This window comes from Bubalus bubalis, chromosome 2 (assembly GCF_019923935.1).
Source record: "Bubalus bubalis isolate 160015118507 breed Murrah chromosome 2, NDDB_SH_1, whole genome shotgun sequence".
In the NCBI taxonomy this organism is placed as follows: domain Eukaryota; kingdom Metazoa; phylum Chordata; class Mammalia; order Artiodactyla; family Bovidae; genus Bubalus; species Bubalus bubalis.
Window position 1 is genome coordinate 48,449,462 of NC_059158.1, and position 23,679 is coordinate 48,473,140.

The 23,679-nt window shown below is 40.6% G+C and overlaps 1 protein-coding gene, 1 long non-coding RNA gene and 1 pseudogene across 3 annotated transcripts in view; 2 read left to right on the forward strand and 1 right to left on the reverse strand.

Moving 5' to 3' along the window:
• Positions 1–23,679, forward strand: part of BEND6 (BEN domain containing 6) — a 64,649-nt gene that overhangs the window by 3,625 nt on the left and 37,345 nt on the right. Inside the window, exons 2-4 of one of the 2 annotated variants that reach the window (XM_044931977.2) lie at positions 11,278–11,346; positions 17,833–18,037; positions 23,426–23,603. In XM_044931977.2, the coding sequence (XP_044787912.1) occupies positions 17,918–18,037; positions 23,426–23,603 (298 nt within the window). In that variant the 5' untranslated portion in view covers positions 11,278–11,346; positions 17,833–17,917. The remainder of the gene's footprint in view (positions 1–11,277; positions 11,347–17,832; positions 18,038–23,425; positions 23,604–23,679) is intronic. The other variant, XM_006072873.4, reaches the window with a different exon arrangement.
• Positions 460–6,031, reverse strand: LOC123330406. Its single transcript, XR_006546299.2, has 3 exons — positions 5,927–6,031; positions 4,196–4,244; positions 460–586 (listed from the first exon to the last, which is right to left on the reverse strand). It is a non-coding gene; the product is annotated as an uncharacterized LOC123330406 (long non-coding RNA).
• LOC102395167 lies at positions 18,093–22,077 on the forward strand (annotated as a pseudogene).

Here is a 23,679-nt window from a genome sequence, read left to right on the forward strand (position 1 = left end):
TTCACAGAGGGTGTCTAAAATTCAGAACCATGCAGATCCATCTTCTGACCCTAAACATGGTAAATTGCTTGAGGAAATTGGATCCCAAAAATTACAGGTGAGGAACTTTGAAGTGTGTCCATATTCCATTGGAAAACAAAGAAGCCAACTAAAAGAATTGTGGACAGACTGACATGACAGCTGTGGATTGAGCAAAACATCTGTTTGAAAGGGCTATCTTGAAGATTCTGACTTTGGAGAACTATGGCTATTGGTAGTGAAAAGAATCAGAACACATGAAATTCCTTAAAATTTTATTGAATGAAATAGTTTTGCCTGTTACACATAATAATAATAATTTTAAAAAGAAAACCTTTACACTTTGTGCAGAAAGTAAAAAAAAAAAAAAGAAGAAGAAGAACTAGAATCAGAACTTTGGAGACGTCTAACCCCTTGTGGGCTGGAAAATGAGAGCAGGAAGTGCTTCCGGTTCAGGGGCTTCTCAGGACAGGCGCACATCCGGAGTAAGGAGTCAGAGCACCGAGGACCAGTGGTGAAGAGCCCTCTGCACACCTTCCAGGGAATCGGTTCATCACACTGGGAGAGGCTGAAACCAGACGGGAGGGGGTTGGAGAGGGACTAGGATGTGGAGAAGAGGCAAGAGCGATATCTACAATCTTTGGAGAAATTTAGCTCTAGAATGAATGGGCAGAAATGCGAGTAAAGCCCAATAATTGTGCTTTCGTCAGAATAGGATACAACTTGGGAGAAGGAGCCAATAGTGGAAGAGAAATTGAGAGTTGAAGGGAGAGGAGAAGACAACCGCCTCTCCCGTGTGTTTAGTCATTCCGGTACTTGTCCTTAGGCCCCCTGAGTCTCCCAGACCTGTTCTTTCCGCTCTCAGGCTACCTCTGACTCTACAGAGTTAAAACTAGCCCTGACTGGTTGTGATGGCTCCCTACCCCAACTCCTCCTCACCGGCCCTGGCTACTAATGTTCAGATAGAAGAAGGATTTTTAGGGAAAGAGAAAGAATACCTTGGAATATCGCTGAGGCCATTTGTAAGCGTTTATTACAAACTTTTGTGGAAGTGAGTGGATGACCTGATTGGTAATCATGCAGAGTAATTCCACGGGAATGTTACCCCGGAAAACAAAAAATTTAGGTAAGAATGACTCTAGCAATAAGATACATGAAATCATACTGATTTCAAATAATAGTAAGTTTAGGTAAGAATGACTTACCTAAAAAAAATTTAAGTAAGAATGACTCTAGCAATAAGTTACTTGAAATCATACTGATGACCTTCTTGATTGAACTTGTTTACTCTCAGAAATCAGTGGTGTGAAAGGAATTGGGAGGAATCTGAGAAAGGTTGTATGCTTGTTCATTCCCAAGTGGTTTTCATGACAATCTGAGACCAGGGGCTGTGCCAACCGTATACATGCCCTTGGATTGAAAGTCCAAGGAGCCACATCATTTGGGAGCATCACTACAGCATCTAATGTAATCCAGGAGGCAGTTTCCAGCCACCAGAATCAGGGGAGCCATCATATGAATGGATCACTGTTCTCTTTTAAAAGTTTGCATTTTGCCAGGGTCCAGCCCCAGCTGATCCAGGGTATTCGAAGGAGAGACGGCTAGGCGAGGGTCGGGGAACAACTGCTTAATTAAACGTTAATTAAGGATATAAAGAGTAATGGAATAAGGATAGCTCAGTAGGAAAATTCAGTGGAGAAAAGAGGCTGAGTAGCTTGGTTTACGCGGGGGACCAATAAAACTTCAAGACAAGAAGCTTGCACCACTTACGTAGGCCGCAGGCGTCCTTCCGTTCTCCCGAAGGAGAGGAGACACTGAGGCCTCCCCGGTCGGATCTTAGAAGCCCAGGCATAATTAGTAAGCATGGTGGGTTCCGCGCTCCAGATGGAGACTCAACCAGAGTGAGAGAGAGAGAGAGACATGGGGAGACCAGTATTTCGAGAAACTGATCCCAATTCTTTATTTTCCATGGTCTACTTTTATACACTGAGGTGTTATGCAAAAGTCACGCGGGGTCAGCAGTCCTGACTTTTATCAAAGTCAGGTGCTTCATACAAATGTATACAGAGGTCTTAGGGGTGTTACATCATCTTCTGGCCGGGGGGCCTGCTGACAATTTACGACCCTCTCCTTGTGACAGCGGTCAGTCAACCAGGACACTTATTTCTCCAGGGGTGATTATTCTTAAAACAGACGCCACCCAAATAAAGTTACATTCCTATAGGGTGAGGGTGTAGTGGGTTTTAGTTAAGGAAAGAATTTACTTAGCCTAAGGTCTAATGTGATTAATATCAAAGGTTAATACTTATGTCTTCTATATATTCATTAATGTGTATAAGGGCAGGGGATGTGGAGACTTAGCAGTAAACATTGGCTCAACAAATGAAAAACCCTTCACCAATACGATTTCTAATCAGCCCATTACACTTATACTAATAATTTTCTAACTTTTCTAAAGAACCTGTTTTTAGAAGGTTTAAAGCATCTTGTGCCTCTCATGGTTGAGAGGCTGTGAGCAATCACATGTGGCCGGACAAACCTATTCAGGCAGGCTAGAGGATTTCCAAAGGAGTTTGTAGGTTAAACACTGTCACACCCAGGAATTATTAACTGGAGCTGTAAGCTAACTCTTTTTTCAGAGAGAGGTAGTGGGAGACAGCCCCCCGTAAAGTCAGAGGTGTAGGTGAAAGCACAAAGCAGAAAGTAGGCAGACTCTGGTTTTGGGGGTAGATGCTCGAGAATTTCCAGGGGGACTCCTGAGGCTCGATCCCGCCTTTGCGTATGCCGAGCCTCCTTCCTCATGACCTTTGTCATGGGCGGAGTGCCTCACGCTGGCTCCAGGCAGTGATAGAATTCCAGTTGAGCTATTACAGATCCTCACTCAATATGCAATATGCCGGCTCCCGGCAGCATTTGAAGGTAAAAGAATTACTCTTTGCAATAAATATCAAATATTATTTGTAGCAAATATGTCCTATAAAAGGTCTTTATTTTACCATAATAAAAATTTGAAAAATAAAGGCATCATTATAAGAGAAAATATTTTATATGACATCATCCCAAATGTTCTTTTATGTTTTAGAAATTTTAGAGTCAGATTTGGATTTGTTGTCCTAGCAGTGGCAAAATTCATGATCATTCTTGGAGGGGGAAGGGGTTTGTTCTTTTTTTGTGAACACTACAGACTTCTCGAAAAAGTCTGCTGACTTTGAGAGTTTAAAAACATCAATATAATTGAATTCATCTCCTCTGTAATGCTTTGCAGACAGTTTTTTGGAAAGTAATCATTTATTATCCAGAAGCAAATAGAATTCATTTCTATAGTTTCCACACTGAGTGTGGGATTAGTCATGCAGCAAAATACTGAGTCATTTGGCTGGAAAATTTACTCATAGTGGTATGAACTGCCAATGGAAGATGTGAGAGCTGTTCATAAATCAAAGTATAAAGCTCTCAGAGTTATAAATCACTGCACAACCTTATTCATTATTGTTCAGATAGTGTGGACTACTTCTACCATTTCTAAGAATGGGCAACTTATACAAAGCAAGTTAAAAGCAGAAGTCACTGCCTTCTAGATCCAAGATAAGAGTTGTCATATTCATTACAAGCATTTCAACATTCTTAAGGGAAAAAAGTAAGATAAGCAAGTGATTTATAGTTGAAGCCCACCTGGTGGCTCCACGATAAAGAATCTGCCTGCCAATGCAGGAGACTCAGGAGATTTTGAGTTCAATCTTTGGGTTGGGAAGATCCGCTGGAGAAGGAAATGGCAATCCGTGTTCTTGCCTGGGAAATCCCATGGACAGAGAGGCCTGGTGGGCTGCAGTCCATGGAGTCACAAAACAGTTGGACAAGACTGAGCAACTAAACTAAACAAAAAGCAAAGCAAATAGGTTACAAGGTGAGTAAATTCTTGATTAGCTAATGTTTATGGATTAAATTCCAGATTGTCTTAATAAAATGACAGCAATATTTATTAACTAAAGGATCTCCATTTCTTACAATAGTTTTTGTAGGACTTTCCATTAACTGTTTTGTGGTAACAGATTTGTATACTAATGCATCAATGTGCTGGTAGCCTGAAAGGATGTCACCAAGAGAACAGAAGTAGCATGTGTACCAGGAAAAGAGAATGAGTAACTGAGAATTAGTAAAAGATATGTCAATAACATACAGCTCCAGATGTTCTTGAAATTATCCAGGGGTAATGGCATCCCATGGATCTAGGAACAGAAAGAAAAAATTTATCTTAACATGACTTTATGGTTCCAAAATACTTTTTGTAGGAAAACAAATAGCAAACTCACTAAATTAGGATATAGTAAAATTTATATTTCAAAGACAAAAGCCAAAAATCTAAAGTGTGTTCTTGCTGGTCTTATCTGTGCTGTAGGAGTCTTTAATCTGGGATTCACAAACAGGATTCTAGGGACCTGAAATTATATGTAAAACCGTGGATCTCTTTAGAGGGACATGATCTACAGTTTTCACCAGGTTCTTAAGGAGTTTTTACCAAAAAGAGCATCCTCAGAACCATACACAGCCACACAGATATACCAAGGCTTCTGCAGCATCAAATCATTCTTTCATCCATCAGCATCACATCACATCAGGGACCACCCACATCCCAGACTGGGAGAAGGCTCTGAAGCATCTTCAGACTAGGATGAACTGAGAAAGCTCTCAGCTGTAATTAAACAAGCTCAGGGACGTTTCCCCAGTGCAAGGAAACAGCTAGGCAGAGACAGGGTGCTCTGAGCTTCCTTGTCCTCCTGCAACTTTAAATGAGTTTGAAGAGGGACTAAAGGGCTCCTTCAGTAACTTTTATTGGGATGTCAGTTTCAACCCTGAGAGGGGAAACCTGTATTAAACTATCCAGGGCCGCTCCACAGACAGCTAGATGTTTGAAGGCAGAAGCCCATTCTGAGCCAGAAACACTGGTCCTGGAATTTAGTCTTCAGCTCAGAGTCTGCAAGGATCTCCATAAAATCTTAAAGCTTAACAGAGAGGCAGGCGGACTTCCCTGACAGTCTGGTGGTTAAGACTCCCTCTCCACTGTGGAGGGCTGGGGTTCCATCCCTAGTCAGGGAATGTGCCACTCTGTGTGGCCAAAAACTAAAAATAAGAAAAATTTTTAAAAAGAGCAAGGCAAGGACTTAGTATTAGGCTCCCGGAAACTACTCCTAGACATCCTAGTGAATTTAGCAGCCACTCCTCCTGTATCCTGCTTAAGCCACAGCTGTGAGGCTTTTCAATACCCAGTGTTCCCTGGGGGTCTGGGAACTGGGGCCCTGAATCCTGCCAGGATAACCCTGCCCGAGGTGTGAATGGGCTTTCCAGGTGGCTCAGTAGGTAAAGAATCTGCCTGCAATGCAGGAGATGCAGGAGACACGGGTTTGACCCCTGGGTCAGGAAGGTCCCCTGGAGGAGGGCATGGCCACCCACTCCAGTATTCTTGCCTAGGAAATCCCATGGACAGAGGATTCCGTGGTGTCGCAGAGTTAGACACGCCTGAAGCAACCAGCACTCAGGCACGTGGTGTGGAAGACCGCCATCCGTCCCCAGGAGCTCAGCCCCATCCTCCCACTACTCTGCCTTCCCCTCCCCCTGCCGTGCCTGTGAGCCCCGCTTCCCTGCCCCTCATCTCCCAGGACGCTAGGTCCTGTGACCTGTTCCTGGGATCACACTCCCCCACTTCACGAGGCCCTTTGCTTCATTACGGGACTGCCTCACCCCAGTGGGCAAGTCCACCGTCCAGGGGTCCTCGTCTCTGGGTCTGGTGGCTCGATCTCCTCCAGGTTCCCTACCGACCCCACAGGCTGTGGAAGGTTTTGGGGTACGACATTCACACATTCCACACCAGAGCGGACTTGAGACAATGCCATTTCCAGAGTGCCTCGGGTACCTGTGTGCACTGCTCTTGGCGCAGTTTCGTTTGGGGTCTATCTGCAGTGAAGCAGGAATCCACTTTGAGGAGATACTGCGGGCTCACAGTTCGTGCCCCTCCTCCTGGTGGTCTGCCCAGGCGAGCTGACCTGGTCTGGGTCTTGGGGCCCCGGAAGCTGGCTGGCGTGATCGCTGTTCACCTCTTGCCCTCACTCACAGGGCTCAGGTCTCTGTGTGCTGGGCTTCCTCATCACAGAATGGAATACTGCTTCAACAGCGTGTGAAAGAATATGAGAGCCAGAAAATTACTGATAGTAGGTGAAGGGGCACCTACAATTGATTAAGTAAATTATCTGAAATATGTGACTCAGCAGATTAATTATGTTCCGATGTAAACTTTTAAGGCTATTAAAGTACAAAACTAATAGAGACATTGATAATTGGTATACATTTCCCTGGTGGCTCAGACGGTAAAGCTTCTGCCTGCAATGCGGGAGACCCGGGTTCGATTCCTGGGTCGGGAAGATCCCTTGGAGAAGGAAATGGCAATCCACTCCAGCACTCTTGCCTGGAAAATCCCATGGACGGAGGAGCCTGATAGGCTACAGTCCATGGGGTCGCAAAGAGTCGGACACGACTGAGCGATTTCACTTCACTTCACTTCACTTAATTTCATTAGTATGCGACATTAATATAGGATATGTGCTTAGTCGCTCAGTCGTATCCGACTCTTTGTGACCCCATGGACTGTAGCCCGCTAGGGCTGTCCATGGGATTCTGCAGGCAAGAATACTGGAATGGGTTTCCATGCCCTCCTCCAGGGGATTTTCCCAGCCCAGGGATTGAACCCACCTGCATTGCAGGTGGATTTTTTACCAGCTGAGCCACCAGGGAATGGGGCAGATATTTCAAAGAGAAATTAGCTTGTCCTTTATGTTATAATCAATAAGATAGATTAATATTTGTAAGTTGAATCACTCCTGATTTTTATGCATAGGCATTAATTCCTGCATCAGAATGATTACATTTTATGAATTTTTAAAATTTGTCTAAAAATTATTAAAATTATAGTGATCTCATCTTGCAGTCAACTTTCAAGATGGATAGAATGTTCTACATTAATAAAAAAAAAAGTGTCAAGTGGAAGATGGTTTACATGACTTAACAACTATCCTAATATAGAACATTTCATTGATTCTTCCTCTTCTTTAGGCGTGACTCTGCACTTGTGTTTCTGATAAATTGGGACAAGCACATAAATATCAGAGTGTAGAGTGAAGGGACAAGTAATAACAGAGGAATAGCCAAGGAAAATAATACTCACAAAGACTGGTATTCCTTAGAAAAGATTTTGGAGGCCCTATAACCATGGGAAAACTTATCCGAGTCCTTCTGAGTTTTGCATATACTCTATTGTGCAGACTTTTAGATGGTCCTACACACACACACACACACACACACACACACACACGGCTATAGGCTTTTTTTAATTGAAGTATAGTTGATTTACAATGTTAATTTCTGCTGCACAGTAAAGTGACTCAGTTATGCACATATATTCTTTTTCATATTTTTTCTATTATGGTTTATCACAGGATATTGAATATACTTCCCTGTGCTATACAGTAGGACCTTATTTATCCATCCTATATGTAATAGTTTAAATCTGCTAATCCCAGACTCCCAATCGTTCCATCCCCCTGCCCCCTTCGCAACCACAAGTTTGTTCTCTATGTGGCTACAGGCTTTCTGTAGACATTAGAGGGGACAGGTGACATTGTGGAGCAGGTGACGGTTGTCTTCCACTGCTCCCAGCCTCTGATTTCCACTCTATTACTGCTCTGCTGTAAACATCTTCTTCCTGAACACATCAGGATAAAAATGAAGTGGTCTCACTGTCTCATTACAGAAGAGTTGGAGACTGGGCCATTTTGCACCCAGCTCTCCCACCAGGTCAGGAGCAGCAGAGAGACTCCAGTGCAGAAGATGAGGTTGGTGTCTTTCTTTGTTCAAGCTGCTATAGCAAAATACCCGACACTGAGTAGCTCATAAACAACAGAAATGTTCCTCTCACAGTTCTGGAGGCTGGGGTCCTGGATCAGGTGCCAGCGTGGTCAGGTGCTGGCGAAGCCCCTGTTCAGGCTGCAGACTGCCAGTTCCTCACTGTGTCCTCCCATGGCAGAAGGCTAAAGATTCCCTGGAAGCCTTTCTAACAAGGGAACTAATCCATTCATAAGACCCCCAACCACTTCATGACCTCATCACCTCCCCAAAGCTCCACCACCTGATACCATCACCAATGAGGGTAAGGATTTCAACATATGGATTTGGGGAGGCACCCATTCTGACCATAGCACCTGGGTGTAGGAAAACCAGGAGGAACTTCCTCCAGTATATATATAGTTTAAAAAATAATATGGACATCTCCTACCCCCATGTCCCACCTTGCCAAAGGCAGAGCTCAGACTGGTAGCCCATTTCACAGACAGCATTAAACCAGCACTGGATATTTAGAAATATGTTGCCATTATTTTCCTGGCACTTTGAAACTCACTGAGAGGAGAGTCTTCAGTTTGTATTCTGACTTGAGTACTGAAAGGGACCTTCTATGTCTACACATTCTAAAACTAATATGTATAGAAAACAAAACTTTTGGCAATTTGGAAGAATACTTAAGTTTTATTTTGCTATTTCTTTAAATGTGGTACCTTTTGTTTCTTACAGTTTAAGAGGTGGCTTTTGTATTTTGAATTCCTGAATTAATTGTATTAATGACATATTAAAAGTAAACCTAAATGCATTAATAATTTATATTTTTATTAAATTCATTTGCTTTCATTAGTTACAAAGTTCTCTGTTCTCTATGTCTTATTTCTCAGATATGTTTTGTATAATTTGAAGGTTTCTTGGAATATTCTTTTTCAAACTATGGGTTATAATCCATTAGTGAGCTGTGAAATCAATTTAATATGCTATGATCATCCCTTATTAAAATGAAATAAAATACAGTACATAGAATAAAAACTGAGAGAATGCATCACATGCAGTAAAAATGAGTATATTTCCTGAAATTTTGTTTTAGATGTATGTGTGTAGGTATGTCTGTGGGTGTGTGTTTTCTGGATCAAAATGTAGAATGTATTAATATAGATTACATTTAATATACTTAAATATAATAGTATATATTTTATTTCTAAATTTTAATATAATATTCACTATAAATATATTTAATATACAGAATATACTTACTGTGAGCTTTGAAAGATTGAAAGTCATTAACATATTATTCATCCAACCCCACGTCTTAGAGAATCTCATGGCTGTGGTCGTATTTAATCTTGCCCACTAAAACTACCTGGGGAGTTAATGGTTTCTGGTAGCAAAAAAGTAAAAAATAAAGAAGGGCATATAACTACACGATTTTTTTTTACTAACTAATAATGTTTAATATACAGTCATATTCATAATATCCCTTCTGAATTTGCTAATTGGCTAGTAATATATACATTGACCCACTTGTTTGTGGATATTAGAACAGTGGCCTGAAATCTACTGAAAAGCAAAAATTTTGAAAGTGGTCTGATATGTCCCTTCTGGTTGGTCTTAAATGAGTTTTCTGTTTGTAAAGAAATTTGAAGATTTGTTCTATAAGGAAATTATGTCAGCAGGAGAAAATTTTAGTACAATTAAGAATATTAAAAAATTCTGTATTTTTGCCAACTGATTTTTTCCAATTTTTTTACTAAACACAAAAAACATAGCATCGTTTTTTACCAAAACACAAAGCATCAACTTTACATCTTAATCATTTTTAAGTATATAGTTCAAGGGCATAAAGTACATTCACATTACTGTGCAACCATCACCACCTTCTGTCTCCAAACCACTTTTCATTTTGCAAAACTGAGCTCTATATCAATAATTTCCCAGTTCCCCCTCCCCCCACCCTGAGCATATCAGCAACCGCTGTGAATGGGACTCATATCTGTCACCATCAACTAAGGAACACTTAACAGGTCTCGGAGTTGGTGCAGGGAGGCCTGGCATGCTGTGGTTCATGGGGTCGCAAAGAGTCGGACACGACTGATCTACTGAACTGAACTGAACTGGTTAAATCTGGCAAATCCAGTTTTATCAAATAATAACAATTTGCTGTTGGATCTTCAGTTCAGTTTAGTTCAGTGGCTCAGTTGTGTCCGACTCTTTGTGACCCCACGAATTGCAGCACGCCAGGCCTCCCTGTCCATCACCAACTCCCGGAGTTCACCCAAACTCATGTCCATCAAGTTGGTGATGCCATCCAGCCATCTCATCCTCTGTCGTCCCCTTCTCTTCCTGCCCCCAATCTCTCCCAGCATCAGAGTCTTTTCCAATGAGTCAATTCTTCACATGAGGTGGCCAAAGTATTGGAGTTTCAGCTTTAGCATCAGTCCTTCCAAAGAACACCCAGGACTGATCTCCTTCAGAATGGACTGGTTGGATCTCCTTGCAGTCCAAGGGACTCTCAAGAGTCTTCTCCAACACCACAGTTCAAAAGCATCGATTTTTTGGCGCTCAGCTTTCTTCACAGTCCAACTCTCATATCCATACATGACCACTGGAAAAACCATAGCCTTGACTAGATGGACCTTTGTTGGCAAAGTAATGTCTCTGCTTTTGAATATGCTATCTAGGCTGGTCATAACTTTCCTTCCAAGGAGTAAACGTCTTTTAATTTCATGGCTGTAATCACCATCTGAAGTGATTTTGGAGCCCCAAAAATAAAGTCTGATACTGTTTCCCCATCTATTTCCCATGAAGTGATGGGACCAGATTACAGGCTCTAAATTATGTCTCTCAAGTACCGTTCTAAATATTTTAGAAATAATGTGCAGTGAACTAAGGCACGGAGAGGAAAAGGTTAAAGCAGTTGTTTTGCTCACCAGGAAAAGAAATGAAGATGAAAGTAAAGGAAGCATGTGACACAGCTAAACTCCTTTTCAGTGTGGTAACTGAGCCCCTAGGTCAGGGTTGAGCAAACTGCTGCCTCTCTGCCTGCCTTTTGTTTCTGTACAAACTGTAAACTGAGAGCAATTTTTTACAGTTTCAAGTCATGAAAATAAAAAGTGAGAATACCGTATCAAGATATGTGAGAATTGCATAAAATTGAAGTTTGGGCATCCATAAACTTCTATTGGAGCACATCCACACTGTTGTGTGTACAGATTGCCCGTGTGCTTTTGTGCCGCAAGGGCACAGCTGAGTAGTTGTGACAGAGGCCACACGGGCAGCCGCTCAGCGCAGTGCCGTTGAAATAACTGGACAGTGTTTCAGTGTCATGCACATTGTCCTACCACGGTATGACGCTGCGTTTTATTTTCTTACTGTCAGTGCATGCCGGTCACGCCAAAGCTAGAAAGAAAGAAATCGGGACTCACAGCTTCTGAAGCAGAGTGGCATGTAGGTTATTTTGTTACCAAATTAGATGGCAAAGCATTGTGTGTATTATACAAGACACTATGCTGCTGCTAAGTCGCTTCAGTCATGTCCGACTCTGTGCAATCCCATAGATGGCAGCCCACCAGGATCCCCCGTCCCTGGGATTCTCCAGGCAAGAACACTGGAATGGGTTGCCATTTCCTTCTCCAATGCATGAAAGTGAAAAGTGAAAGTGAAGTCGCTCAGTCGTGTCCGAGTCTTCGAGACCCCATGGACTGCAGCCTACCAGGCTCCTCTATCCATGGGATTTTCCAGGCAAGAGTACTGGAGTGGGGTGCCATTGCCTTCTCCCACAAGACACTATAGCTGTGCTATAAAAAAAAACACATTACCAAACTCAGCACTCATCACAGTATTTCCAGCTCACCAGACAGCAAGTCACAACAATTAGAAAATCTATTTATTTTGACTTTGGGCCATGCCCTGTGGCTTGTGGGATCTTAGTTTCCTGACCAGGGATTGAACCCAGGACCTTAGCAGTAAGAGCCTGAAGCCCTAACCACTGGATTGGCAGGGAATTCTCCTTGAAAATTTAAAATGAAATATCACAGGAGAATTTTTTCACAAAAATGAGGAATGAAAAGGAGTCTGTGACTAGAGTAAGTTTCTGGGTGGTTTTTTAGCAAGGAAAGCCATTAGTGACAGTTAATGAAGTCATCCCTTTTTGCACTAGCTAAAGGCATGCGCCCCCCAAAAAAACAAATATACTTAAGACTCAGCTTTTCAGCAGAAACAGTTACTCAAAGGAATGAGGACATCAGGAGCAATGTAATTAAAATACACAGCAAATGATAGCGTGTTTCTTGGCTCATGATGAATCAACAGATGTTACTGATATTGCTTAGTTGTTCTTGTTTATTTGGGGAGTAATTGCTGAGTTTAAACTGACTGATAAATTAGCCATTACAAATAGTCTTTGTGAAACTACTGTGGGAGAGAATAATTCCTAAGAAGTTGAGAAAACACTGATTCAGTACAACCTGATGTGGAATCTACTAAGATGTGATGCAGTTGATGGTGGTTCAAAATGTGTGTGAAGCCAAAAAAAGATTTGTTGGAAAAATTTATAAAACTTGTGAAAATATAAAGTATTTAAAGCCCACAGTTATTCATTTTATTTTTCATCAGAAGATACTTTGAAGAAAATGTTTGAACCTATTATATAAATATATATTTTTACATAGCTGTATTGAATTATTATTTAAATGCAATTCACCCATTTGAAGTACACAGTTCAACATGGAGTTTTATTTTTATTATTATTTGTTTTATTCACAGGGTTTGTGCAACAACCACCACAATCCAGTTTTTAAAAAATACTTTTGGGGCCTCCCTTGTGGTCCATGGGTTAAGACTCTGTGCTTCAAGTGCAGGGGTTATAGGTTCAGTCTCTCGTTGGGGAACTAAGATCCCACATGTCGCATGGCTTGGCCAAAAAAATTTTTTTTTAATTTTTAAACATATTTTTGTCTTTTTTAAAAGAAACCCATCAACAGGCATTCCTGTCCCCATCCACCAATCTTTTACCTCTAAGAAACCACTAATGTATTTTTGTTTCTAGAAATTTGACAATTCTTGACATTTCTTATAAATGTAATCATACAATGTGCAATCTTTTGAGATTGATATCCTCAACTTAGCATAAGGTTTCCAAGGCTCATTTATGTTGTAGCATGTATCAGAACTTCATTTCTTCTTATTGCTGAATCATATTTCACAGTAAGAATGTACTTACTTTTATTCATCTAGTCAGAAGTTGATAAACTTCTGGGTTTTTCTACTTTTTAGCTGTTATGGCTAATACTGCTGTGAACATTTGAGTACAAATTTTTGTTTTGAAGTATGGTTTCCCTTCTGTTGGATATATACTTAGGAGAGAAACTGATGTGTCATATGGTGATGCAATATTTAACTTTTGGGAGAACTGCCAGACTGTTTTCCAAAATGCATGCCCTATTTTTACAATCCCACCAGCAAGAGTGGGATTCCAATTTCTCCACATCTGTACCACAAGGGTTCCAATTTCTCCACATCAGTACCAAAACTTTTTGTTTTTTGTCTTTTTTGGTTATAGCCATCTCAGTGGATATGAAGAGGAATCTTACTGTAATTTTTATGAGCATTTGTGTAGTGATTAATAACACTGGGTTATTCTTTGTTTATCTTCATTGAAGTAATCTCTGTTTAAATCCTTTGTTTAAAAAAGGATTTATTTTTTATTTAAAAATAATAATTTTTGTTTATTATCCTTTGTTTAAAAAAAGCTCATTCATCTTTGTATTATTGTGTTGTAAAAGTTTTTAGATATCCTGTATTCAAGTCCCTTATGAGATCTACTTTCAAATATTTCCTTCCATTGTATAAGTTTTCTTTTTACTTTCTTGATGGTATCATTTGTGAAAATAATGTTTTTGTTCATATCTATGAAATTGTTGCCTAACCCAAGATCACAAAATTTATGTAAACTCTCATAACACGTCAGCATTAGCAAATGAGCATTTGACTTTAATTTTGGAAAGGAAAAGGGAAGGAAAGAAAAAGAAAAGGGAAAACGTTGAACACTACTTAAACAAGATTTTTAAAAATTCCATTCTCCTAGGCCTATCTTACAAAAAATTGTACTCAATTATTATTAGTTTAGTTTCAAATATGCATAGTACATCATGAGAAATGCCATGCTGGATGAATCATAAGTTGGAATCAACATTGTCAAGAGAAATATCAACTACTTCAGATATGTAGATGATACCACTCTGATGGCAGAAAGTTTATAAAGAGGAACTAAAGAGTCTCTTCATGAGGGTGAAAGAGGGGAGTGAAAAAGCTGACTTGAAACTCAACATCAGAAAAATTAAGATCATGGCATCCAGTCCCATAACTTCACAGCAAATAAAAGGAGGAAAAAGTGGAAGCAGTGACAGATTTTAATTTCCTGGGCTTCAAAATCAGTGCAGATGGTGACTGCAGCCATGAAATTAAAAGATGCTTGCTCCTTGGAAGGAAAACTATGACAAACCTAGACAGCGTATTAAAAAGCAGAGATACCACTTTGTCGATGAAGGTTCATAAAGTCAAAGCTACGGTTTTTCCAGTAGTTAGGTATGGATGTGAGAGCCAGACTATAAAAAGTGCTGAGTGCCAAAGAATTAATGCTTTTGAATTGTGGTGCTGGAGAAGACTCGAGAGTTCCTTGCACTGAAGGGAGCTGGAATCAGTCAATCCTGAAGGAACTCAACCCTGAATATTCATTGGAAGGACTGATGCTGAAGTTCCAATACTTTGGCCACCTGATGCAAAGAGCCAACTCATTGGAGAAGACCCTGATGCTGGGAAAGATTGAAGAAAAAGGAGAAGGGGATGGCAGAGGATGAGATGGTTAGATAGCATCACCTCAGTGGACATACATTTGAGCACATCTTGGGAGATAATGGACTACAGAGGAATCTGGCGTGCTACCTTCTTCCTTTGCTGGAGTTGCAGAGAGTCAAATACAACTTAGAATGAACAACAACAACATTTCAAATTCATGAATGAAAAGTTTTGAAGATTTATGTTCTTTCTTACTTGCAAGTACCCACATAATATCCTTGATTTTGCCTCTTGGCCTGCAAAGCCTAAAAAATATACTATCTGACCCTTCACAGAAAATGTGTGTTGACCTTGCTCTGAGTAACTAGATGAATGAGATTTGCTGTAAGTGGAGACTTTGTTGACAGAATGCTCTCTAAATAATTATATATCACTGATTTAAGATTGCTTATGGCAAACACACTTAGGATCTGTGGATTTACAACTCCCTAGAGAAGGTTATCAGAGAAGGCAAGGGCACCCCACTCCAGTACTCTTGCCTGGAAAATCCATGGACAGAGAAGCCTGGAAGGCTGCAGTCCATGGGGTCGCTAAGAGTTGGACACGACTGAGCGACCTCACTTTCACTTTTCACTTTCATGCATTGGAGAAGGAAATGGCAACCCACTCCAGTGTTCTTGCCTGGAGAATCCCAGGGACGGGGGAGCCTGGTGGGCTGCCGTCTATGGGGTCGCACAGAGTCGGACACAACTGAAGCGACTTAGCAGCAGCAGCGGCAGAGAAGGTCATGCGAGCTACACAGCTCTGAGGTATAAAATGGAGGTATGTCACAACCTAAACACACCCACTGTGTGAGCTGACCCCCAACTCTCAGAGGTCTCACCTGTTATTCTAGAAGGAAGGACCTACAAAACCAGCAGGAAGTCCTAAATTTCTCCCCATTCTGCCGGTGCCTTTTTTTTTTAATTGGAGTATAATTGCTTTACAATGTTGTGTTAGTTTCTTGCCGATGCCTTTTGATTGCTTGTATCTTTGAAATTATTAACAAAACTTGATACTAGATAAGGTCTCTGATGTTTGTGAGTGAGACATGATAGTCTAGTCCCATGTGTTAGTTGAAACACTATTCATGCATTTAAAAACTTAAAGTGAATTTTCAAAGAGTCAAACCAAGCAGTCTTGGAAAGACCATCCAAAATATAATTTTATGCTTGGAGTAGAGAATAATTAATTTCTCTGAAAATAGGTAAAAGATCCATATTTTCTAAAAGGAGTATTTGGTGTAATTTGGTAAGGAGCATAGTTACCTTCTGTTTAACAGTCCCTTTGAGATCAGTCTCTTCTGTAAAGTTTTATCACAAGCGTACTTAGTCCCTCAGTCATGTATGACTCTTTGCAACCCCATGGACTGTAGCTTATCAGGCTCCTCTGTCCATGGGATTTTCAGGCAAGAATACTGGAGGGGGTTGCCATTTCCTTCTCCAGGATCTTCCTGACCCAAACTCATGTCTCCTATGTCTCCTGCATTGCAGACAGATTCCTGACCTGCTGAGCCATCAACTATATAAATTATATATCTTTTCATGAAAACAAACCAACATTTGCAAGTAAAAAGGATACTCGGATCAAATGTGCTGAATCATCCACAGACAGTAAAAGATAGATTTGATCATTTCCACTCTATTCAACTTAAACACTATCGTCTGCTTTATCAGGTTTTGAAAAAATGATTCTCCCTTAAAATTTTTATGAAGTCTATTACCTTTGAAATTTGCCCTCATTCTTTATAGTACTATTCTTAAGTTTATACCAAAGAAGATATTCCATCTCAAAACTTTAGAGGTTTCAGAAAAAAAAAAAAAGGACCAATTTCGAGGCCATTATTGATCTCCCTTGGAATATTTTGATCCTGATGAGATCTGCTATCTTTAATGTCTTTCCTAAAGGTATATAACTTCCGTCCTCATTTGCATCATTTTGTAATCTTTCTACTTAAACTCCTTACAACTGACAAGAAAAAAACTTGTAAAGATGGGGAAAAAATTATACTATTTAATTTTATAAGTGACAACTTCCTGCATCCCACATATTGGAAACATGACATCCTCGTGATTTTGAATCGAGTGGAAGTGTGTCCTAAATAGGCTCGTGGGAGAAGAATGACAGGAAGTATTGAGTAAACTAGTTCACTTGGGTGGCTAGTGCCTTTATGAAACATACAGTTACAAAGATATTATGTATCCCTTTGTTTTTTCTTTTTTATTTCATATATGACCAAACATCTCAAAATATCCCTACTTTTTTAGATTGTATTAACTTTATTCAACAGTCTAGTAAAGATAGAAAAATGTTACAATTTTGTACATACCTACATATACTTTCATTTTTTCTGTTTATTTGTTTTTTATGGAAAGGTATTTTATTTTAAACATAGCAAGCAGTGTGTACATGTCAATCTCAAACTCCCAATCTACCCTCTCTCACTTCCTCCCTGGTAACCACAAGTTCATTCTTTAAGTTTGTGAGTCTGTTTCTGGTTTTTAAATAAGTTCATCTGTATATTTTCTTTTTCGATTCTGCATATAATTGATATCATATATTTGTGTTGCTCTATGTTACTTCACTTAGTGTGATAATCTCCAGGTCCATCCATGTTGGTGCAAATGGCATTATTTTGTTCTTTTTTATGGCTGACTAGTAGTCCGTTGTGGAGAAGGCAATGGCAACCCATTCCAGTATTCTTGCCTGGAAAATCCCATCAACTGAGGGGCCTGGTGGGCTGTAGTCCATGGGGTCGCTAGGAGTCGGACACGACTGAGCGACTTCACTTTCACTTTTCACTTTGATGCATTGAAGAAGGAAATGGCAATCCACTCCAGTGTTCTTGCCTGGAGAATCCCAGGGACGGGGGAGCCTGGTGGGCTGCCGTCTATGGGGTCGCACGGAGTCGGACACGACTGAAGCGACTTAGCAGCAGCAGTAGTCTGTTGTATATATGTACCATATCTCCTTTATCCATTCCTTTGTTGATGACATTTAGGTTGCTTCCATGTCTTGGCTATTGTAAACAGTGCTGCAATAAACACAGGGGTGCATGGATCTTTTCAAACCATGTTTTTCTCTCGTTTTTCATTTTAGGGCAAAATATTAACAGCGTATCCCCATCTCATGGGCTTTCCCTCCTCCCACAATTTCACAAAACCTTTGGTAACTAACTAAGAAAATGCAGAAGATCTTTCAAACAGAGGAAACCACTGATTCCCAAGCTCTCAGAAAAGGAAAGAGGAAAAGGACTGAGCCGATGGACTCAGAGAACGTGAACAGTGACCCAGACAAAGCCCAGGTGGGTGTGCTGCTGCTGGGGGTCCACCGCGACTCCACAATTCCTTTCTCAATTTACTGGTGCATTTCCTCCTCTTGTCTCAGTTTATTCTTCCCTTTAATTCTTTATTCAACTGAAGGAATAAAATTTCATGTTATCTTTTTATTATTGAACAAGGTGAATTAGAAACATACTCAAAAGACATCTTACGTACTTATATTGAAGTGTGGCCAATTATGCATTGTTCCAACTTTCCTTGATATCCTGGTATATTAAAGATCAGCAAACTATCAAAAATGTTTTTTCTTCCCCAAACCACTGGAGACATTGGAACACCTCTTCTAAAATTTACTGGCTGTTTTTCTTTTTTGACTGCTGTTTGTAGTCAGAGCCCCTTTCTTGTTTGTATTCATTCATTTATTCCTTTCTGATCTGAATTCCCTACTCGCATTCTCCTCCTACACTTTCGACAAACTATCCATGTGTGTATTCTGTGTCTTTTTGTGTGTCTTTGTAATGCATAAAGTGTTTATGTGCATATATTTTTAATTTTTCTTAAGGTTTAGAATATTTTTTAGTCCCTGGGAATGGTGTCTAGAGGCATCGAGAATGGTCCAGCTTGTGGCACATGTCCATCCTAGGCTGCCCTACAGCACAGCCTCTAACAAAGCTAGACTGACTTGAACCCCTGGCAATAGAATTGTTTACCTTTAAACCCAGAAGTTTGGGGAAGTACATGTGCCCCGGCTGACTTTGAGAAGCTGGCTCTGTGAAACCGAAAGATCTTACGAGGTTTCCTGAAATGAAACATCTCAGCTGGGCATATGGTGGGTCTGTGTCTGCTAAGTGTGTCCGTGACTGGATTACACAGTCTTTCCTTATAGAGGGACAGAAAATCCTTGTAAAAGTGTTGGAGGCACAAGCACAGAGTCACGAACCTAAATTTAAAATGAAGCCTTTTTCACCTGAAGTTAATGAAATACTGTTAATCAACTATATTCCAATATAAAATTTTAGATTTTTAAAATAAAATAAAAATTAAATGAAGCACTTTTGGGTAATTAAAAAATCAAAAGGCTAAAAATTATATAGTGTATATATATTATATAGTATATATATAATATATAGTATGATCATTGTATATATATATATCATATTATATATGTGTATATATATATACAGTGTGTGTGTGTGTGCCTATAAAACATCTCCCACCCATCCTGTTCCCCACCCCCCAGCCCCCATCATAGGGAACCACATATTTGGCTTTCTTGTTTATCATCCCAGTAAAATAAAGCAAATTGAATATAGATATTCTTATCCCCTCTTCAGCACAAAGAGTAACTTATTAAATAGGCTGCTTTGTACTTTGCTTTTTTAATGTAGCATATTTTGCAGATCTTTCTATTAGTGCATAAAGAACTTTCTCTTCTGTACATCAGCACCCCCTGGGCGTATGTATCCTTTTTTTACTTATCCAGGCACCTAGCATGGATATGACTTGTTTCCAGTCTTCTTTCTACAAATCATGCTATACTGTACAACATTATGGCTCCATCATCTTGCACATCACTTAGTATTATGCTGGTATCATAATATACACCTCAATCTGTTGCTAATTTTTCAATCAGTGCTGCTTTTAACTTCTGTCTATACTGCTATTATACATGATTCATTGTGTCTAACAAAGCACAGCATTCATTATTTCACATGTGCTTTCCTCCAATGATGAAGACTTAGATTTCCTCCAGCATCTTAGTACTACAAACAATGACAAAGTAAATGTCCATATGCATGTCCTTTTAAGAAACAGCGTGAGAATGTCTCTGTGATAAACACTCGGGAGTGTAATTGCTTTCGTATGACAATGAAATTACTTTCCAGAAGGTGTGCGTTGGTCCACATGCCCAGCAGCAGCACCTCAGGGGTTCCGTGTTTGTGCTTCTCTGCCAACACACAGCATTTATGTCCTTATTGCATATATTTGGTAACTGAGGGGAGAAAATGTTTCGATTTGCTAGTGCAGGTATGGGGGTCCAGAGGTTCCTCGAGGATAAAACAGTTCACCTGCTCTAGCAGGCCAGTGTTATGGTTTCTTTTGCGATTTGTGTCTCTCAAAAACTTTAACAGCTGATCAAACTCTTTCTATTTGGTTCCCTTGCAAGTAACTACTGCCACACATCTTATTTGGTCCTAAATAAGCCTGAAAACTCTCCTCTTTTATTACAGCCGCCCAGCCTCTTTTCTCTCCAACTTTTGGCATTGAGTTAATTCCCATGTGAAACAAAAGCCTTGAAGGTAACGCTCTGAAGCTGAGGTTTACTTCTGGGATGGATTTCAGTGTCTGGCAGAAAGCACTTAAAGAGAAGCTCTTGAGAAAGCCTTAGGTCACAGGCTTACCTCCTGCAATTTAGATATAGACATCATTTTTTTTTCAAGCCTTGAAGATTTAACATTATTGGACTCAGTTTAGATTGCTTGCTGCATTCTCAGTGTCGATGGATGAAGAAAGTCTTCCGTTTCTGCAAACCAGCTAGCACTGACAGGAAGTCACTGATGCACACAGACATTCTCTTTCCAGGCCCAATAAGCACATGGTCTGCCTCCCAAGGCATTGCAGGAGACCGTGTATCAACTGTGTCATCACTGAGGCCTAACAAGAGTCAATGACCTTCCAACATGGTATACCTGTGCTCTTTTTGCTCACAGCCTGACCTCTAATTGAAACATATGTCACTTTTTGGGTATCTGGCTTCTAGTTTATAGAATCTACATTAGGATGCATGTTGCAAAAGCTGTAACAAAGACCCAAACATCACAGTGGTGTATAAAGATGGTTTATTTCCCTTTCACATAACAGGAAGCAGAGTCCTAGTTGCTATGGCAGCTCCACAATGTTGAGGATCCCTCTTATCTTCTGTATCTACCTTCCTGAACACACAGCCTTGGCATCTGGGTCAAGGTGGCTGCTTCAGCACCTACCCTCACGCCTCTCTCTTTGCCAGTAGAAAAAGGAGAATTGAGGCAGGATAAAACATGCCCGTTCCTTCTAAGGTCATGACCCAGTGGTGGTACACATGGTTTCTACTCCTGTTGATTGGTGGAAGCTTAGTCACATAGCCACAGTGAGATGCCCAGGAGTCTAGAAAATGTAATTCATGCATTGGAGAGGAAATGGCAACCCACTCCAATGTTCTTGCCTGGAGAATCCCAGGGACAGAGGAGCCTGGTGGGCTGCCCTCTATGGGTCGCACAGAGTGGGACATGACTGAAGCGGCTTAGCAGCAGCAGCAGCTAGATCTATTGTCTATTAACTTTGTCTTCCAATGATGTTTACAAATGGATTCACTTTAGCTTGATTTTATTTCTCTCTTGTATGAACTTGCTGTAAGAACTAGATCATGGATTCTGCTTTTTTTCCAATTACTTTTTTCCAATTGCTCTGCATAGAATTATGATCTCAATAGGCATCCTTCAGTTTTTTTTCAAAAATATTTCATTTCTATTTAACCAAATCTATCATCTTTTAATTTAAAATTTATATATCTACTGTGAATACATTAGCTACTTGCCCACATAGGACAATAGTCATTTTCATTACCAGTATGTATATTATATATGTCACATACGTATATGAATAATGAAAAATATACACATACATAGATTTGTATATTTGTAAAATAAGGAGTGAGGTTGAATGTATACATTACCAAACATACAAAAACGAAATTGTATTTCCTATAACTGATCCTACCTGGCTTTCAATTCTCCTTCCCTGCTTGACAAGGAAGTGGGGGGATGGGGAATTTGAACTTGTCCATTGACAGTGAATTACAGTTAGAGTGTTCTGGGGTTTAAAAGTCCCTTTGAGATATTGGTATGATTTAAGTCTCAGTGAGACTATACTCTCACCCTCCTCCGCTTCCTGTTTTTTTCTAAGAAATGATTCAAGTTTGGGAGTCTTCTACATCATCCAGCGTTTCTGCAGAGGGGCGGCTGCTCTTCCACCCGGGCTCAAGTCTTCTTTGTGGTTCCTGGGTGTCCCGTACTGCGACTGCTGAGGCACAGGGGTCCCTCCAGCCCCCCGGGGGTCCTGTTGGCACCGTCTACTGATGTTTGCCGTGCTGGAACCCGCTGCCATCTTCTGTAAGGTTCTGTCGCTCTGTAGCCTCTCTGTTCCCCTGTTCCCCCAGCACTTGCCCAGTTCCTGACCGGGACACAGGGACCATTCGGATTCTCCAGCTGCTTTGCCTGGTCTCCGAGGGGTCTGGACACTGTCTCTGGTTCATTTGGCTACACGCTCCTTTTGGCCATTTCTGATCTGGGGCTCAGAAAGGCACTGTGTTGCCCTGATGTTGCTGGACAGGGAGCTCATTTAAGGCGTTTATGATGTGCTGAGAAGCCCGGAGCCGACCGTGATGCCTAGACTGCCTTCATTCATCTGGATGTTTCTGTCATCTACCCTGACCTTGGTCATCCACCTCCATTCCCCACAAAGGTCAGGGCAGGAAGAGCAGACACAAATCTTTCTGTCTTTCTTGTCCCTAATCCCTCTTGCTCCTCAACCCGGCCCCAGGAAGTCTCTTCCCTTCCTATTCAGCAGGAACTTTCTTGATGCCATGCCTTTATCTCTCTATACATATAAAAAAAATTGTTGTAGTAAAGCTGATCTACAATGTTGTGTTAGTTTCAGATGTACATGGGCCTTTATCTCTTCTCCTTTGAAGTTTATTTTTATAAACATCATACTCCAGGCTTCTAGGGATGGATCTTTATAAATTCTATTCTGTGTTGTAATTTCCCAGATTTAGATTTATATAAAGATAAGCTTTATAATTTGAGAAAATTTTTCTCTTTCTCTGCACAGCCTAGGTTTTACAGCTTAGGTGTACACATTTCAGACTGTTGTCCTGCTTGCCTCAAAAAATATCTTTTAAACTAAAAGGTAAACTTCAGTCCTTTGTTCTGGGTAAATCTCTCTCCTTTCTCTGGTGAAATAAACCCCCAAATTGGCCTCATGGCTTAGTCTCAAAGGAGAGACTGAGGATGAGGCAATGGGAGAAAAATGGAGGATGTGGATGAGTTATGAAGATCTGAATAGCACTCTGGTTTTTTCTGCTCTGTTATACTATTTTTCAACTTTGTGTTTTTCACTGACATTAAGCTGAAAGTCAGAATCCTGATGACTGTTTTGAGAAAGACGTGTGTGTGAAGCTTTGATGTCCTCCCTTACTCTGAGTTCCCCTGGATGGTGGAGGACCAGGCTGAGGCTAGATCACTCGAAAGGACTCAGCTCCCTCCTGGGAGAGCAGGAGCCTGTAGGTCTGATTAAGTCCCAGCAGCATCCAGAACACAGAATAAACCACAAAGCTGCCTTGATGCTTTTGTTGTGCCTGCCTTGTATTTTAGAGAGACCCATATTCGGGAAATGCCTTTCTGCCTGGTGAAAGCTCCAGTGAGGATGAAGAGCCTCTAGCAGAACTGTCAAAGGAGGAATTGTGCACAAAAATAAAAAGCCTGAAACAAAAACTAACAAACATCCGGAAAGAAAACAGCCGCCTTCGACAGTCTTTGGTCATGCTGCAAGGTAAACCTAGAGAAAATTGACATTTTTAGATAAAAAGAAAAATATGTGATGAGTGAAAAGTATTTAAATCAGTTGT